The 19,120-nt window shown below is 45.0% G+C and overlaps 1 protein-coding gene across 3 annotated transcripts in view; it reads right to left on the reverse strand.

The window, feature by feature from the left end:
* Window positions 1–19,120, reverse strand: part of CHCHD6 (coiled-coil-helix-coiled-coil-helix domain containing 6) — a 110,752-nt gene that overhangs the window by 41,546 nt on the left and 50,086 nt on the right. For all 3 annotated transcript variants that reach the window (XM_082060091.1, XM_082060092.1, XM_082060090.1), the window contains one exon: window positions 9,991–10,061. In XM_082060091.1, the coding sequence (XP_081916217.1) occupies window positions 9,991–10,061 (71 nt within the window). The remainder of the gene's footprint in view (window positions 1–9,990; window positions 10,062–19,120) is intronic.

Consider the following 19,120-nt stretch of genomic DNA (forward strand, 5'->3'; position numbering starts at 1 on the left):
AAGACTAAGTTGGCACCTGGGCTAACTTGAGCAAACATTAGTCACTGCTGTCACTCCGGTGCAGGGGCAGCAAAGCCCAGGGCGCGCAGCAGCAGCTCCGGCACATCAGGGAGGAATCGAAGATGTGTCATACAGTTGGTGAGCATGTTTATATAGCCAGGGTCTAAGACTAATGGCAGTGATGCTTTGGTCACATAGATGCGGAGCGCTGCCACGCTGCACTGTACATATCTAAAAACCGATAAGTGGTTAACTGACCTGTAAAACTGCATTTTCCCTTGGGTAGCGGTTGGCTCTGATGGCTTCTCTTTAACATGTCAGAAAAATAACTCCAGACAGATGTAATACACAACACACAGAAAGGTTCCATCCTCTCTCATTATTGCATCCTTGACATTTACAGCAGAAAATTAAACACAATTGAAGCATTTCGTTCACATTTAACAAACTCCTCGGCACAGAACAAACTCAGCACAGGTTGCAGGACGCTGCGCGATTACAAAGCAAACGCTACGGCCTCACTACAACCGACGGGGTTCCCCGATCCCGCATGTCGGCTTGATAACGTGGCTTGAATGAAAGAGGGAAAAGTCATGTTGCGGCTGCTTGGCAAGAAAATAAGAGGTGGAAGAAGCTTAATAGATTATCCAAAAGTCTACTAAAAATTCTGCAATATTTCAGCTATAGTGTAAACAAACTGGATGTCTCGTGAGGACAAACTAATGTAATCATGAAGGAAATATTTCTGATCAGCCTCAGGTATTCAAAACGCTGCTTTGCCACCGATCTGAATGGAATACAAGGCTTGTAGAAGTAACATTTTGTATGAAGTAAAAGGGGATGAACTGGACTAAAAGAAAAGGTTCAACCTCGTGACAGTTTTAATGAGAACAGGGGCACTACCTGCAAACTTCACCTGAAGAGGTTTTATTCCTGTCTTTCTAAATCACTCCCGTACGTCTCGTCACGCTGTCTGTCTGCAGCACCCCCTGCACGGCTGCATTTCAACAACAGGTCGCTCAATTATCTTTTTCCTTATCTTGGAAGTGCCTAATAAATACATATTTATAAAGTGCGATGAGTTTCTGGGTGACTCTGTGATCCTCCAAAATTTGTCACCCAAGCACTTCCCAATCTCTGTTTTAGCAGTTTTCTATCACCACCTCTAATTTTGGAACTCCAACAATGTCTCCACTTCAGCAATTGATGCAATTGATGCAAAGAGATTGTGTGCCCAACCCAGGGCTGGTTCCAGCTCTTCCATATTTCCCACTTTGATGCATGACAAACTCTCCTGTCCTCCTACACGGTTTATCTTCACACAAAAGTAGTTATTTCCCATTTGACCAACGGGTCATCCTCAAAGACTCTAATTTATACTTCGCTGGGCTTTGCCAAGTGCAGTTTCAACTAAATTTAACTCAGCACCCCATAAGCTGCAGGCACTGGGGTTTTGGTCATGGGCTGTGGGTCTTTGGGGCAGGAGGAGGGGAGCACTATGCAAAAAACTGTCCAAACCCACACAAAATTAAATGATCCCTACCCTACTGAACCTGCAAACGCAATAACTAATCATGGCTATTAGCATTCTGCATGGCAGATGGCAAGCGGTTTGGAATAATGAGAGACTTTTTCCCACAAGTGGATAATTCCAATGTATATTTGGATGTAAATTCTTTACTGATTATGATGGTAGAATACAGAGTTATGAGAAAGTGCCAGTTTGGAAGATGAAAGGAAAACTACTGCCTCTTCCTTTGCTTGCCAAGAGACACAGGAGTGAGCAGAACTGGATCTCCTGCCCACAAAGCCATGCACCATTGCTTCCAAAGATGCCAAGCTACTAAAAGTTGACTAGCAAAGATGAAGAGCCTAAAGTTAGCAGCAAAACGCTCTCTGGAAGCCAAGCAGGAATGAGTCAGAATCTTGTTGCTGGAAGGAGTTCTGTGAATCAGAAAGGAAGCTGGCTCAGCTCCCACAAGGCAGAAAAGCAATATAGCAAGCAATAACCCAATCTGAAAACAACACAAAGCCCAACAAGTGATCCGAATCGGGATTTTCTTTCTTCTGATAAAAAACAGCATCTAAAAACTGGTTAAGATCTCAGGTCAGGAAGGGAATGTGTGCGGCACTGGCCCTAAGAAAATGGGGGTTGTGGCAGCGCTGTAACGTCTGGGGGTTCAGTGGGGAACTGCCGGCTGGGGCACCCCAAGCCCCCATTGTTGGGCTATTAAACCTCTTCCCAAAAAGTCTTCTAAAGCAAGCACCTGACGATGTGATATGCTGATTTCACACAACCGCAAGACATGAGGAACAGACAGATTCAGCAGATTTTTCCCATGTGAGATGATCTCGTAACGATGTCAGGCTGCTAACAAAACGTTCTTTTCAAAAGAAAACCCTGACCGCTCATTTGAAGAGCAGTAACTTTTCTAAAGTGCCAATCAGCACTATACAAGGTCCCTACAGTTTACACCAGACTCCACAAAGGGCTATCAGCGACGGACAAAAATATGAGCCCATCAGTATATTCTGCACTGACAAAGCGGCACATCCTGCTAAAGATGCAGAAACAAATTTTGAGAGGAGAATGAAGCTGCCAGCATTAAAGTTCAAGTGGGATCTAAACATTCACCTTATTAAAAAAATAACACGCACTTGCTCTAATCTTCCAAACCTCGGTGCCCCCTTTACCACGTTGTGCAATTTGCTGAGAACTGACTCAGCAACATCCCCATTAAGCAGCTACTCACCCCCTTGAGAACGTCGATAATGGTGCTTTCAAAGAACACTCACAAAGCCTTGAAAGTCTGGTTTTGGGAAAGGCTGAGATTTATTTTTTCTTTTTTGTTTTTAAATGACTATTATAATCCAAGAAGCCCTCCAAGAACTGAAAAAACCCTTATAGAAAACAGTTTAGATAACATGGTTTTAAGTTTGGAGAAGAGCACATGAAAAGTCTTGGGTGAGTTAAAGAGACCCATGTCTATAATAATAGTCATCCCTGAACATGCAAGTGCTCCCATCTTCCAAATGCCACTTTTTTGGGCCATATTACTTACGATTGTGGTCAGTGTGGCGTGTGTATGTCCCAGACAGGCAGGCAAGAGATATTTCCAGGACTAACAAGGAAAAGATCAGGATAGGAAGGAAGAACCAACCCCAGCAAGGTCCTCTCACAGTACCTGGCCAAGCACCACCTGACCTTGAGACTCCAAAAGCTGATGGGAGTCCATAGCCTAGAAAACTATTTTATAAATAATAAAATAAGTCATTAAAGCTCGGTCTGATGGCAGAGATGGTTTTTCTTTAATTTTGTAAGGGAGGAAAGGACCTCGATGTCTCATCAGCCAAACATCACCACCATCCTCTGTGCAGACACATCACCACGATGGAAGGTGTCCACAGCCGTCCTGCCATGGTCCTTAGCTCTTCAGAAGGTGGAGATACAGAAGGTTTGACCTACAGGACCAGCTATTTCTCTCCTCAAATCTCCCCTGCTGGTACCTGCCCTTGGTCTCTCTTGTCATCGCTCCATCAGTCCAGGAGGAGACTCCGGCTCAACAGTAAGTACAGATATTTTGCACAGCGCGTATAATCCACAATCAGGAATACAATTACTGCTCAAAACAGCAACGTTGCCCTTGAAATCAGTTGCTACTGAATTAATGACCAGATTGTTAGGAATGTTACTTCAACTTTGCCTTAGGCTGCTAATTAGCAAACAAGTCATTAATTCAGTGGTAACAAGTGGTTTCTCAGGCATTATTGCTTCTGACATCTTTAATTCCCCACTCTTTTTGGAAAGCTTCCCCAGACAACTTTAACCTCAATCCTCTACAAATCGACCCCAGGCCGCTACCACCAGCACACTATACAACACACGGTGGAAGAAGAGGCAGAAAACCACAGTGGGAATAAGCTGAGCTGGGTCATTAATTAATATTTATGATACCTTTCCCAACTCAAGCCAAGGGGAGGGGGCAACCAAAGGCAGAAGTAGTTCTGGACTTCGGTGTGGACCTGCGATTACATCTAAATACACAATAAAATACTATGAAACCTGGAGAAACCTTTTATCCACCACGGTACGCAGTGGAATATGTAATTCCCAATCTGAGGGCAGAGATCTGCTTCCATTTTCACTGCATTCTCCATGATAAAGAGCTCAGAACTGAAATATTTCCCGTACAAAGTATTTCTGAGGTTTGTTTTAACAGCTGCACAAATAGCCATGCTTTTGAAAACAATCTGGATTTGGCCTGCCAACAAACCCTGATCTAAGGGGTTTATAATGGCAACATTACTACAGAATACAAGTGCTTTCCATGTAAAAATCAATAGCAATAGAAACATCCCTAATAGACTACATGGAGTCTTTGGCACCTCTTCCTTTGCTATTCCAGACTTTGCTATTCAGGTCCTATTTTATAAATTCCCAAGTTCTACCAATGTACCTTTGAAGAAATGCTCCTGCAATTCGGAAAAGATCTATTGATATTTTACACCAGTTTTTCAGCACTAACAGAACTGTGATCTCAGGTCATTGGGCTGATTTATTAGTGGTTCCTCATCACGCATGAGAGGAAAGACAATACTATGAACTCTAGATTAAACAGCATTTTACTAACTGGACAAAAGGAAAGTTTTAGTTAGAACCAGCATCTTCGTAATCCCCAAAAACTGAACTTCAGAAGGCAGACTCAACAGCTCGGATGAAGCATTCCATCTAATAAATTTTCAAGATTTAAAATTCAGTTCAAAAAAGAATAACCTGGCCCAACTGGAACATTTACACAAATCCATTACATATATATTTGACTTTATTACCACATAACACATTCCTACAGTAGTAAGGGAACATCCCTTGCTTGGAAATCAATGCACTGGCACAAACAGTTGCTCAACAAGGGGCCTTCCAGAATTTGTAAAGATACTGTTATGCTAATGTAAATGAGTGAAAATCTTCGTGAAGCAGAACTGAAAACGATCAGAAAGTTTTTCTGACAGTAAAATTTACATCACGTAAAACAATGAAGTCAAAATTGACCCATCTACTCTTTTACCCTCTTCTGAAATAACTGGGAAACTCACGCCTTATAGCCAAGATTCCAATTTCCAACTGAGAGCAACTTTATAAATGTGGGAAACAGCAAAGCTTTGACTAATAACTCATCTCTTTATTTAAAGATTACATGAAACAGAGCCGGTGCAGACAGAAGTTCTAACTCACACAAACCGAGCACCGAGGGAAGAACAGGACGGCGATGGAGCCAAAGCATTTGTTGTGAAGGCATCACCATCGCAGGGCTCAAAATACTATGTTGAAATAAGGCTGGGGATGAGCTCCCAGCACTAATCAGTCTTTTAGTCCTGAAAACTCTGAAATCCCTATTGCAGAGGCTCTTAATTTCAACACTGAATTAATCATTTATCTAATCTAATGACAGGAGAAATCCCAGAGCAATTTTGTTTGAAAATTATGATGTCTTTACCCTTCTTCTCCTCGGGCTTCACGACTGTCCACATAATAACCATTTCCGAGCTTGGCTCATGGGTACAGTCCCCCATTGAAATATCCGAGGCCTTGTAGTAGATTTCAAGATTAATAAACTCAAATATCACCACATAACTATCTTAGAAACCTTCCAGAACTACACAAACAAGAAAGGAGAAAAAAAGAAAAGGCACTTCCTCCAGATTCTGGTTAGCATCGCCATTTTAATTGAGAGACCATCAGCCTCATTAAATTTTGTGCAATTCAAGAAAACCTTCATTTCCACGAGTACCAAAATCAAGCCAGTTCCCAGCAAACTGTCCATCTATGGACTTTCTCCTCCCAGCCCCACCGAGTCTATGTGGTTCCCTACTCCATGTTCAGCCCGAGATGATACTCGCTACTCGCCAGTTGCTCCAACGTAATCACCTTAAATACTCATGTCCATTAAGTTTAAAGATCTTAGGACCATTCAACAGAACTCTTAATCCCATAGGGAGTAAATCTCTCTGGCAGCTTCTCCACTGGAAAGCTGCCTTGGCTTCAAGGCTGATCTCTCTCGGGATAATATACTGATGTTCTTTATGTGTTTCTTGGGGCCCTCAGAGCACAACATGCAACACGGCCACCGGTAAGCAGCTTCAGAACCAGTTCTGCGAAGTATAAGGAGATCTCGGAGGGAAACGCGGTTTCAGAACAGTTTTATCTTTTAACAGCTTCCTAATCCCCTCGCCCCACTCCCGTGGCTTTACCTTTGAGAGTCACACCCTCCCCCCGCCAATTCCCGCATCCAAATTTAACAACTACGAAAATAAAATAAAAGTGTGATAAGACAAGCTTCACAAAAGAAAATAAATCAAATTTTTGAGAAAAACCAGCATTTTGAGGATAAATCTAGAGTGCCTGCACTAAGCCATAACCTCTTTACTGATGTTTTTTTCCTTCCCCTTAACAGATTCAGAGACTGTAATAACATTTAATCCTCAGAAGCTAATCTAAATGTAACACTCAAAAGAAGACAAAGACAACGCAACAGAAAAAAAACCTGCGGCCATTGCCTTTTGGGAGCGCTGCTTTATCCCTGGAGCGAGCGCATTAATAGAGCTTGGAATGAAATGCCATTTTATTCTCCGTAGTGGGGAGGGGATTAGCAAGTTGTCTTCTCTAAACCCAGTCTGAGTCATGGCTCTATGAACACTGAGAAAAGGATGTGGAACGAAGGGAAGGGCAGGGAGCACTGGCTTTTTATTTACACGCGGCTTCCTTTGTGGGTGGTTACTGATGTGCACAGTTTGCTAAACAGGGAAAGAAGACGGGGGGAAAAGTTCCAGGTCTCCAGGCTTCTGTTGGTTAACAAAAGAGGAAAATAATAATGCACCGACTATAATAACATCACGGAGACAATATGTCCGTGGCAACTGTCCAATTCACCACAGCACATAAGCAACAAGGGCAAGTTGCTCAAGGTGCTGAAAGCTGCGCGCCGTGGTTTCTTGTTGCTAGGATCTGCTTCTGGGAGAAAGAACCAGGCTGGGCAGAGCCAGAACAAAGGAGGAGGAGATGCTGTGGTAGGAGGAACGTGGAGACAGGATCAGGCTGGGTTCCGGTGAAGAGATGAGGAATAAAGCCCATTGCACAAGTGAGGCCACGCGTCCTACCTTGAAGTAGAAACCAAGAGCTCATGACTCTGTCGGTGATTTAATATGAAGTTCAGGACTAAGTACTTCACTTCTGTTTCCATACAAAGGGAGACAGGAAGGTTTACCTGCCCACTTCGCAGGTGTGCTGTGAAGGGTCACTGGTGGAAAGCTTGTACAATGTTCCTCAACCCTGCAACACCTGGTAGCTGCTAAGGAGAGGAAATAGTCTGTGGAACACTTGACCACTTGAGCAGAGCCATAGGTGCTGATAACAGAATTACCAAAGTCAACAAATTTCAAGAAAACACTAGGGTTGTGTTTCACACGTTTCTTATCCAAAAAACAGGCTACTCACTGTGGAAACAGCCCCAGCTCTATTCCCCTCTCCCTCCATTGGCTCTGATGATGTACAACGGCAGAACACAACAAAGATTGGATGACTTGGTCTTGCAAGGCACAAGTGCCAGGGGTAGGTCAAAGACTTCAGTGAAACAGGGACGACAGAAGCCAGGGAGGAGACATTTGGGCAGGAGACGCACTCTGCTCTGCAGATGGAGAAAGCCCCGCTGCTGGTTCCCTCTCCTCGCAGGAGCTGTCGTAGCTCAGCGCTGCAAACAGGCAGAGCTGCGCTTCATTCATACTTGGGCGATATTCCAGTTCATGTGATTTTGATGGAGTGTCAGTTGATTCCTGCCAACCAAGCTACTAGATCTGCATCAATCAGTCTTACCTTAGCACTGACTGCGTTTGTGTGTCTAATACGAAAGCGCAAAACAAGATGAGCAAACTGTTCTTTCCACTGAAGTCAGAGGATCTTGTAAATTATTACCATAAACAGGCTGTAGAAAGACTCAAATGTACGACACCTAACAAGAGGACCTCACGACATGCGGACTTCAAGTCCTGCCAATTAAGCCTGAATGCCAACGTACGACGGAAATTCCCCTGACCCTGTCCCAGCCTTATCACAGAATCACAGAGTGTTTGTATGGCACGTTGTACACCATAAAACCATCCTGGGAAGGATCACGGTGTAGTGCTGTACGAGGTGTACACTTCAGGCTGACGGGGCAATGCAATGATTCTTCCCTCACGAACAATTATCAAAGGGCATTACCAATCTCGGATCGTGCACTTCAACGTGCAGCTCAGTGCAACCCTGGCTATTGCTGGCAATTTCTGCTGTAAAGAAAGTGTGATGTTCATCTTCCTCCCCAGTTTCACCAATGCCAAACCCTGTCCCTTCTCAAGACGCCCCCAGTCACGTTATCTTTTCAGATAAAATTCACATTGGGGCAGGTGTCTCTTCTGGCTGCACAGCTTATGGAATCTGCGCCTTCCTGATGGCTCAACTTCATACGGCCTTCAAATAGAAGGACATTGTGTGATAAGGCCGGGGACTGGCACATGATAAAGGCCCAAAGAAAAGCAGAAGGAACCCCTGAGAGACCATAAATACATTTTCTTGAAAGAAAGAAGTCATTAGCATTTGTGTCAGTCTCGGTCACTAACCTTTATGAGAAATGGCCACGTTCCTGAGTTCCCTGCATTACCTCATTTGACTCCACAAGGAACAGAAGAGACCAAATGAAACTGAAACCTCAGGAAGCAAACTTCAGACTACTATAAAAAAATAAGCTACAGTCTGTAACAGCAAGTAAAGAACATCACCCACGGTCCTCTTTACATCACCCAAGGTCCCAATCTCTTTACAAAGTCACAAGGATAAATTATTGTCACACGTGTTCCCAAAAACTGATCACACATCTGCAAAGCAAATTGAAGACTGAACTGATCAAAGACTGTTAGAACTATATGTCCTATGAATATTTTAAATGATATTTAAAAACAAAATTTAGAATTCTACTATGGAAAACTGCATGAAAATGCACGCAATGTGTTAGCTGCCTTGTTTTGGCTTTTTTAGCAACTTATTGCTTGACTGTCCAAACAAAAATGTGAAATTACAACAGGTTATGTGATGCTTTGGCAGTCAAACATAATTTTAAATAAAGACAGCACAATATATTGCACATCCCATTACCATATTCCATCACTACTATATTATCTATTTATGCAATTAAGTATCGTACAGTCTGGACTGGACCCAACTGGACTACATATGTTGCTACTCCAGTTTACTGCATGTTGGCCAACTGTTTACCCAACTGAGATCCGAGTGCTGCTCTTGACAGTGTAATTGCTTTGGACTCATTAATATTAAAGAATTATAGAAAATATTTTTTCTCGGACAGCTGTTAGTGCATGTGGAACAATAAGCTATATAACACCACCAGCAAATACAAATGGAATTTAGACACTAAATATGCTCGTGGTAAAGAAAAAAAATGGTAAAGGTCTGCACCAAGGGCAATAAAAATGTCAGAAAAATCACTGCACCTGTTCATGAAGACATTCATTATAATTACAACCATTTGGATTGAAATGTACAGGGCTAAGATTTAGGCTGTTTACCTTTTTCTTCCCTGGACAATGAACATTTGGGAAGTGGTACCATTCTCCCTACTCACACGCACAGGTTAAATACGCTGGGTCAAAGGTTGAACAGATTCAACATGTTCCGTTGCCATTTGGAAAATCTTAGTAAATATTCCCATTTAATGTGAATTTTCCAAGTCCATGTCTTCTCTCTCATCTCCCTTGTAAGATCTAACAACTTGATACTCAATTTTGTCAAGCTTGGTACAGCGGATATTCGCTTGCAACTGCTCAGCCCCCTAAATACGTGACAGGAGGTGACATCACACTCCGTTTATGGGGATATCCAGAGGCTACACGCAGAATTATGAAATGTAACTGGAAACGCCAAAAGGAACAAAAATGGGTCCTCACTTTATCCACTGCTCCGCCTTGGTGGCCGCGTCCTGGTACTGCTGGGATGTCAGCTTGTAGATCTCTGCATTCTGAAACACAGAACATAATGCATTTGGAAACAAAGAACGCAATGCTCAAGTCTAAAAATTAAAGGCATCTCAGATCTTATCCTGTCAGAAAGTTATATTCTATAATTAATAAAGATTTCCAACAACAAACAGCATATTCAGTTCAAAGAACACAAAAAACGCTTAAAAGTTGGTTTTTTTTCTTTTCAGCACAATGCGTCAAGGCCACAAAACATCCTCCATTCCACGTTCACCTTTGTGAAGGGAACGAAGGGGAAAAGGTCACTAACAACCAACCCTCAGCTTTGATTATTCCACGTAACCACAAAAACAAGGTGTCTCAAGCACCGACTTATTTTGCGTTCTGTTCTCTTTTTTTTCCTAATTAATTGCTGTGAAGGATCTTCTAAGTTCCTGATGCACAAGCATCAAAATTGGCTGCTAGCACTGCAAAATCCATTTCAGCGCCTCCACTGGTGCGAGTTATCCTTTAAAAGAAAATTACGCAGCCTGTTTCCCTTTCAACAAGGCGGGGAGGCAGATCGGGTACCAGTTAAGGCACCGCCAAACGGGGGCTGGATCTTGCTGCAGGGCTTAAGAGGTTTGCATTAAACTCTCCTGAGCTTGCCCAGAGTTTTAGTTCGCAACTGCTCAGCTGCTGAAGGTGGAGGAGAAATTCCTCCTCTCGGCTGCGCTTACCAGCCCCCCCGCCAGAAGGCTGTGCTGCCATCAGAGACCTGGACAGGCTGGAGAGTTGGGCGGGGAATAACCTAATGAAATTTAACAAGGGAAAGTGTAGAGTCCTGCATCTGGGCAGGAACAACCCCAGGTTCCAGTATAGGTTGGGAAATCACATATTAGAGAGCAGTGTAGGGGAAAGGGACCTGGGGGTCCTGGTGGACAGCAGGGTGACCATGAGCCAGCACTGGGCCCTTGTGGCCAGGAAGCCAATGGGACCTGGGGTGTATTAGAAGGGGGGTGGTCAGTAGATCGAGAGAGGTTCTCCTGCCCCTCTACTCCGCCCTGGTGAGACCACATCTGGAATATTGTGTCCAGTTCTGGGCCCCTCAGTTCAGCAGGACAGGGAACTGCTGGAGAGGGTCCAGCGTAGGGCAACAGAGATGATGAAGGGAGTGGAGCATCTCCCTTATGAAGAAAGGCTGAGGGAGCTGGGGCTCTTTAGTTTGGAGAAGAGGAGACTGAGGGGTGACCTTATTAATGTTTATAAATATATAAAGGGTGAGTGCCATGAGGATGGAGCCAGGCTCTTCTCGGTGGCAAACAATGATAGGACAAGGGGTAATGGGATCAAGCTGGAACACAAGAGGTTCCACTTAAATTTGAGAAGAAACTTCTTCTCAGTGAGGGTGACAGAGCACTGGAACAGGCTGCCCAGGGGGGTTGTGGAGTCCCCTTCTCTGGAGACATTCAAAACCCGCCTGGACATGTTCCTGTGTGACCTCACCCAGGCGTTCCTGCTCCAGCAGGGGGATTGCACTGGATGATCTTTTGAGGTCCCTTCCAATCCCAAACATACTGTGATACTGTGATAAACTGCTGATAAAGCCGCTTCGGGCAAAACCTCTGGACTTTACACCCAAACAGCTGCAATCGCTTCGCTCCAAGCTCAGCTGCAGGGCCCTTCGTCTGAAAAGGCACGCCAAGAAAATATATAATAATCAATCAAAAAAGTGACAAAATGGTACTGCGAGCAAGGACAGCTATTCATTTAGGGCCGGTTCTGGCCGCTATCTCATCTCTCCGCAAATGTGGTCATTTTATATAGAATACTATTCTTGCCCTCATCATTTATTTCCCGTGAATGCAGCTGTGGTCCTGCCCACGATGAGACGCCACGTATTGTTCAGTGGTTGGAAAAAGGAAAGGACGGATATAACTCAAGTTCTATTAGCGGTTCTGCCACTTGTGCGCGTCGCCGTTTTCCATCTGCAAGCGAGGGATAACAGCTGCCCGGATCACTCGAGTTGTGTGAAGCTGAGCTAATTGGAAGGTTTATACAAGTTTCTCAGAGCCCAGGCTTCAAGGTGCTATATTTAAGCGTTTTATCTCTGGTGCCTGAATTTATGTCACATACCGAAATAAAAAACCACAGAACAGACTTTGCTTTTCCAAACTTTGACCTAAGAGACAAACTTAAAGTGAGAAATCACAGATGAGTAACCACTTCAAAATGCATTTTGCCAGCAAATTGTCATGAATGTTTTCATTTTCTTACTCGTTACATAATGGTCGAACTTCTAAGCTATTAAACCCATTTCACTCCTTACTATAATGAAAAGTTCAGTTTTTAATGGAGCCTTTTTCTCTGTCCTGTAAACAGACCTCCTGACTTCCAGCTCCCTGCTGTTACTTATTCACACATGAAACCACAAGACCTGTGCTTCATTAATTAAATTTGCCATTAAAAATTAAATAACGTGCATAAGTAGACGTAAGCGTTATCTCCATGGGCTTCATAAGTCTCACCGTTTCTCCAATTACTACCCAAGCAATTTTCATGTTTCATAGTCTGATTTCTCAAAGGGACTGGATTTAAGAGATCAAAATGAGAGAAAGTGGGAAAGAGAGCAAGTGAGGTAGTAAAATTAAGCATTTTTCAGGCAATAGGAAGTAGCCCCGTCAGATACTATTAGCCTGCAGCACTCTGCAGCGAAACAGCAGCAGGAGAGGAAAACAGGAATAAATATGTTGTACGTGAGACCCAGCATGAGAATGGAGTTCAACCCACCTAAAGAAAGGAAAAATAGCCAACAGATTCAGTTGCTGGTCGCACTGTCGATTGAAGCGGTTGTGGCACAACCTGGCCCGGTTTATCAGAGTTCAACTGCCCAGTACTATGGTCGGCCCCATCTGCAAAAACGTCAACTACAAACATGGACAAAAATAGCTGGGAAAGAAACGGTACGAAATGGCTCTGGGTCCTAAAGCTGCTGAAAAGCAGGCAAGTGGGAACCTGAACAGAGAGGCGGGAATCTCTGCACGGGAACGAGGAGAGACCCGGGCTCGAAGAAACCACAAGGCCCCTGGCACGATGTGCAGATCACGGGGGCACAGGAGACCTGCGACCTGCACACGAAAGCCGCTGAGTTTTAAAAATGAGCAGAAAACATCTTTGCATGTGATGCAACTGGGCCTCTTGCCTTTGGATCAGACCTCTCCGCCTCCTTCCCCTGTCTTCCCCAAAACCCCAAGAAATCCATGACGTGCTATTTCCAGTGTTGTCAATCAGTGTCTTTAAATGCTCCCCCAAGCAAGAAAAACAGAGTTTTACCATTTAAACCCGAGTTCATTCAACAAGCAGACTTGTTAAACGGGTTTTTCTTGGTCTCTAGGCCTGTTCGTAGCTTGGGAAAGTCGCGTTCGCTTTTGTCCTAAACCGGGGCTCAACGAGCAGACGTGTGGGTGCAGCCACAGCAGGTTCTGTGATTTCAGGCTTCTACTTCCAGAGAATAATCTTCCAAGTATCCTCATCTATACGACTTCAGATACAAGATGCCCTTCATTTACAGTATTTTACCTACCACCCTGCGGCAGGGGATAACGTTCCAATGACCTACGAAAATCTAGGGCTTTATAATAAGGTTGCAAACAAGGAACCAAGCCAGGAACCACCTATGCGGATTCAGCAGAGCTGCCCACGCAAAAAGGCTCTTCAGCAGGATCGAGCCGTGGCAATTTGCACTTGAAACAAATTCCGAGCTGCCCCTGGTCTCAGTGAAGTCCTTTAGCTTCATAAAACAATATTCAGTTGCGCAGTAAGAGCGAGAGCCTTGAACACAAAATTACAAGACATCAGTGCGGCTTTTAATTTACTCTCGCAATACGTGATGCTTGAGATAAAATGGCAGCTCGCAAAGAAAAAGTTGAGCGAGGCCTCGACTATTATTAAATAAAGCTCCTGGCAGTCTTAGTTGCAGAAATAAGTTTAAAAACATGACCAAAGGACACCATAAGGGCTCAAATAACAAGAGACACAGAAAGAATGAATGAACCACCTAAAATGTTTCACTTCTCTCAATAAAGCTGAGCCTTAGGGGAGCCAGGTTCAGAACACGAGAGCTTTGTCATCCGGGGAGAGAGCTCTCCGGAGAGGACAAACAAACTCAACAAAGAAATGTTAGCTTGAAAGATTTCCCCTGCTATTAAATGATGGTTCGTAGCAAATAATGGAAACACTGAGAAGTTATAAAAATACATAACTAGAGCCTAAAGACCAACAGAACCATTTTCCTTCACCCTGCTGCTTTTCAACAAGAGATTTGCCGCTATACCCTTGCTCCCCACTCTTCCCAAAGCACCTTTGCACTAGAAATTCCCTTTCCAAAGGGAACCAGTTTTAAAACTCCCAGCTAAATCTGGAATAATTTTAATTCGGCGTTCCTCCTTGGCTGCAAACAAGCAGAGAACCTCCAGCACTCACTACTACACCTGCTCCGCCACCCAGACCTGGCCACAATGAAAGCAAGAAAACAATATAGCAGAAGACCGAGTTCTCAGGGTTATTTCAGGAGGGAAAGTAATTGAAGCATAAAGAGAAAACCCTGCCAGCTCATTCTCACATTGACATTAAACCGCATTCCTTACAACTTCAGTGAAACACGCGCTACTTGCAGCAACACGTACAACGGAAAACTGAGCAACAAGAGCATGAAGAACTAGAAATTAATCAGATTTCAAGCAAAATTTTGTGTGAACAAGCAGCAGCAGCAAAAACCTGACGCTGGGATACAGATTTCTCCATCAGGTTCAGACTGGGCCAGTAGATCAGAAAGTGTTTGGATTAAGAAAAAATCAAAAGCAGCCACCATCAGCACAGCTATCTTGAGATATTTTGACACCTGGGAGTACAGAAGCTTGTCAGTGGTCACAGTGCTTAAAGATACAAAGAGGATTAAGAGCTGTTGAAGCGCTGCCAGCCTAGATGAACGGTAGTGATACCTCTGATGAAACGGGGCAGCCAGCGGAGACTTTGACTAACGCTGCAGACGACAACTGGGGATTAGACGGTACAACCCGCCTGGCACCTGACAGACGCCTCCGTCGACCCGTCTCCTGAGAGACTCCGAGAGCTGGGGCTGTTCAGCTGGAGGAGAGAAGCTGAGAGGGGATCTCATCAATTTTTATTAGTATCTCCAGGGTGGGTGCCAGAGGATGGACCAGACTCTGTTCAGTGGTGCCCAATGACAGGGTGAGGGGCAATGAGCACAGACTGAAACACAGGAGGTTCCATTTGAATACGAGGAGAAACTTCTTTACTTTGAGGTGCCAGAGCCTGGCCCAGGCTGCCCAGAGCGGGTGTGGAGTCTCCTTCTCTGAGACATTCAAACCTGATGGATGTGATCCTGTGTGATCTGCTCTGGTGACCCTGTGTGAGCAGGTGGTTGCACTGGATGATCTGCAGAGGTCCCTTCAACCCCAACCAGTCTGTGATTCCGTGCTCACCAGCTCCCAGCAAAACCGAGCACAAGAGGTGGCATGTGGTGGGGGGGACACACGGTGTGCCCCAGAACTGGGAAACACCGCAAATGCAGGAGAGAAAGGAGAAAGGAAAGCAGAGGTTATTCCCCATGTGCCAAACGTCAACTGGGAGACATTCAAATCCCTCCTTTCAGAAATAAGACCTCACACTATCTCAATAAAGCAGCAAGACTGTCACCTGCCCACAGACACTTGGGGACAAGGAACATAGAGGTGCCACAGGCACAGCTGCTGCCACCAGGAAGCTCCAGAAGAGCTTCAGGCTTTGGGAACCGCTGCACTGCCCGAGGGAACCGCAGTACCCCAGGCTCTCCACACCTCACCGGGACCGGTTCACACGCACCAGAAATCCACTTGTTCATCCTCATCGCTCAGAAGTCTAATGCAATATTTGAAAAATTACCCCATCTACCTGCACCTCTCCCGTAGGTACAGAATCATAGAATCACAGAACAGTTTGGGTTGGAGGGACCTTCCCAGCCCGCCCAGTGCCCCCCCCTGCCATGAGCAGGGACATCTTCACCAGCTCAGGGTGCTCAGAGCCCCGTCCAGCCTGGCCTGGGATGTCTCCAGGGATGGTTCATCCACCACCTCTCTGGCCAACCTGGGCCAGGCTCTCACCGCCCTCAGGGCCAACAATTCATGTCTGGCCTGAATCTCCCCTCTTTCAGAGGCAGATGAGCTGAACCCATCTCTTCACTGGAATGACCCTTCGGATCTGTTAAAAATCAGCCTACACAATCAATCACTGCTATCGACTTTGGTCCAAACCAGGGAGTTTGGGTATTTCAGGACACATTCTCTTCACCTCCTGCGCTCTCTGCTTGAGCTCCTGCTCAGCCTGTTTGTATCAGCCAGCATAAAAGAGATCAGTCACATTTTCTCCTTCCTATCAAGCACAAGTGCACATACACATAGCAGCCAATTAACAAGCAACAGAAATATGCATATAAAGCACATCATGAGAGCACAGAAGCCAAGGGTTAAACTGCTTTTATGCAAATTTAAATGTTTTTCCTCAAAAGATAATAGAGGAAAGATGCAAACAACTACAAACAGCTTGCTGATACGGAGAAAAGATGTTTTTTACCCAAAGCCAACTTCTAAACACAGCTCTGTTGTTTGCTGTTCATGTGTGGGTTCATCCACTCCTCCCGCTGAGACCAATAATGAAATGAGAGCATTGAATTTGTGTCATTCTATTCTTTCCTTTGGCAATAGGCTGTGAGATCATAAATTTTGGATTAAGATTCAGAGAAGACAGAAAAAAGGCAACGTCCACAGTAACAACACAGGAAAGTTCAGCTACTCACAGGCAGTATATTCCTGTTTGAACAGATCTTCTCACAACTGCAATATTACCCTGAGTTGAAAGCAAAATATTAACTCTGTAGCATACCTAGACAGATTCTCAAAGATAAAATCCCACAAAATACCAGTCTTCACAAAACTTCAGGGATGGCGAACTGGTGGGAAGGACCACAGGCGGGTTTATCTTGCAGATAACAAGCCAGGCACAAATAGATTAAGCTCCAGCTCCTAAAGCACACGGTGAATCAAACAAAGCTACACACCTCAGGATTTCCCAGAACCAGGTCCCGCATCAGATGCGCCAACGGGGTGAAAACAGCTTTACAGACCCAGAGATCACAGGCCAGGGTCAGACTGGCTCTCTGGTACCTTGGGAAAAGCCCAATTGAAACAGGGACCCCATAGAAAGATGGTATCGAGAACTTCTCCAAAGAGCTGCAAGTGCCTCACTGGAAACATGCAGAAAAGCCTCAGATTATCTTCAAGTCAGAAAGACAGCCAGCAAAGATGTTATTTCTACAGAGCTGATTAAAAGGGGAAGAAGAAAAAATAATTAAACACTGTGTTTTTATGAGGTTGCTATAAAGCACATTGTTCTGAAAGGCTGCAAATAAAGCATCTGTAATTCTTTAAACACAAACTCTGGAAAGTAAAAGCATCTTCAAGGAGAAAGGCCACAAAATGCCAGCAGGCAAGCCAGGCTTTCTGACAAGGACAGCGACATGAAAGGCCCAGATTAACAATAAAACTGCTGTGGGTGAGTATCGCTGCGCTTTCTTCTTGGCTGGAAGTTTAATATAGGAGTGAGAAGTCTTAGGCGAGGAATTCACGGTAAATGCCCAAATCAATTATACCTGACAAGTGCAGGTAAACAGGCTTCCCAGGCATTGATTAAACATCAAAGGTTTTCAGCATCTGCTTCAGAGGAGCCCAAATCTGCTGACCTGCACCGTCACGTTGTGCCCGTGACACCGAGGGGGCAGCGATGACGCTGAATCCCGGACGAACGGCAGAAGATGTGCTGGGGAGGGTCAGTTGGACATGAGGAAAAGTTCTTCACCCAGAGGTGCTGGACACTGAACAGGCTCCCCAGGGAGGTGTCACAGCCCCAAGCCTGACAATATTCAAGAAGAGACTGGACAACACCCTCAGACACACGGTGTGACCTGTGGGGTGTCCTGTGCAGGGACAGGAGTTGGACTCGATGATCATTGTGGTCCCTTCCAACTCAGGACATTCTGTGATCCCTGCAGCTGCACAACTCGTCCCACAGCGATACCTGGGTACTGTCACCAACCTGTCACACAACTGGGATGGACACCAAGGTCACAGGACCCTACGTGGAACAACCAGCATCATCTGAGAGAGTGAGGGGTGTGCAGAGAATCGGTGCTAAGGGAAGGGGACCAGAGGGCAAGAGGGAATTGCCGGAATATGGAAGGTGCCAAGGTAGGTAGCTGAGAGTTTCACGAGGAGGCTGACCAGCACTTCAGAGGGGAAAAGAAGAAAAAATGATTAGCAGTCATCAAGTACTTGTCATACACTAAAAAAAGATCCTAAGTACGTTCTCTTGTCAGGCCCATCACAGGAGCTTATTTTGGGAAGAATGTTGTATCTAAGGTTTGATGCCATCATGGCAAAGCTGATATTTGACAGAGCCTTCGACAGAACTGCCACCCCCTCGGACGGCCGCGCTGCAGCTAAAACTGCTTTGTCTGCTGAGAATATCCAGAAGCCCCATTTATAAACTGCAGAAAACCGGCCCACTTCACAGTGCCTGTCTCAGCTTTAAATCCTAAGTCATATTCGTGACCTCATCCTTTTCCAGAACAGGTAGCTAAGGAATGGAACTCACTGGATTCCCAGAGGAATCCAGAACAGGAGGGAGCAGCAGGATGGGCAAGAGAGCTGGAAGAAAATGCATCACATCCATGCACTTGCATGGGTGAAGGGAACTGCAGGGAAGTGTCACTATAACAAACAAAAACACACCAAAAAACACAAGTACACCCAAGCCTGCAAGTTCCACCCCCTCCCAGGGTTCTTCCTCTACCCCCGACTGCAAATTATTCTCCACGTGCAGCTCCCAGTAAATCAAGCTTTGCTAAATAACCCCGACATGTGCGGGGCTGAGAACCAGCCAACAAGCAATGATGAGATGTCCCTGGAATGATGAAGGGAAAGGCAGACGCATCTCCCGGGCTCCGAGGCAGCCTGTTGTCCTCTCCCCTCGGCGCATACGCAGCGCTGCGAGCACCGTTCCCAAAAAC

Source organism: Streptopelia decaocto (genome assembly GCF_964273445.1).
Source record: "Streptopelia decaocto genome assembly, chromosome: 8".
NCBI classification, from domain to species: Eukaryota; Metazoa; Chordata; class Aves; order Columbiformes; family Columbidae; genus Streptopelia; species Streptopelia decaocto.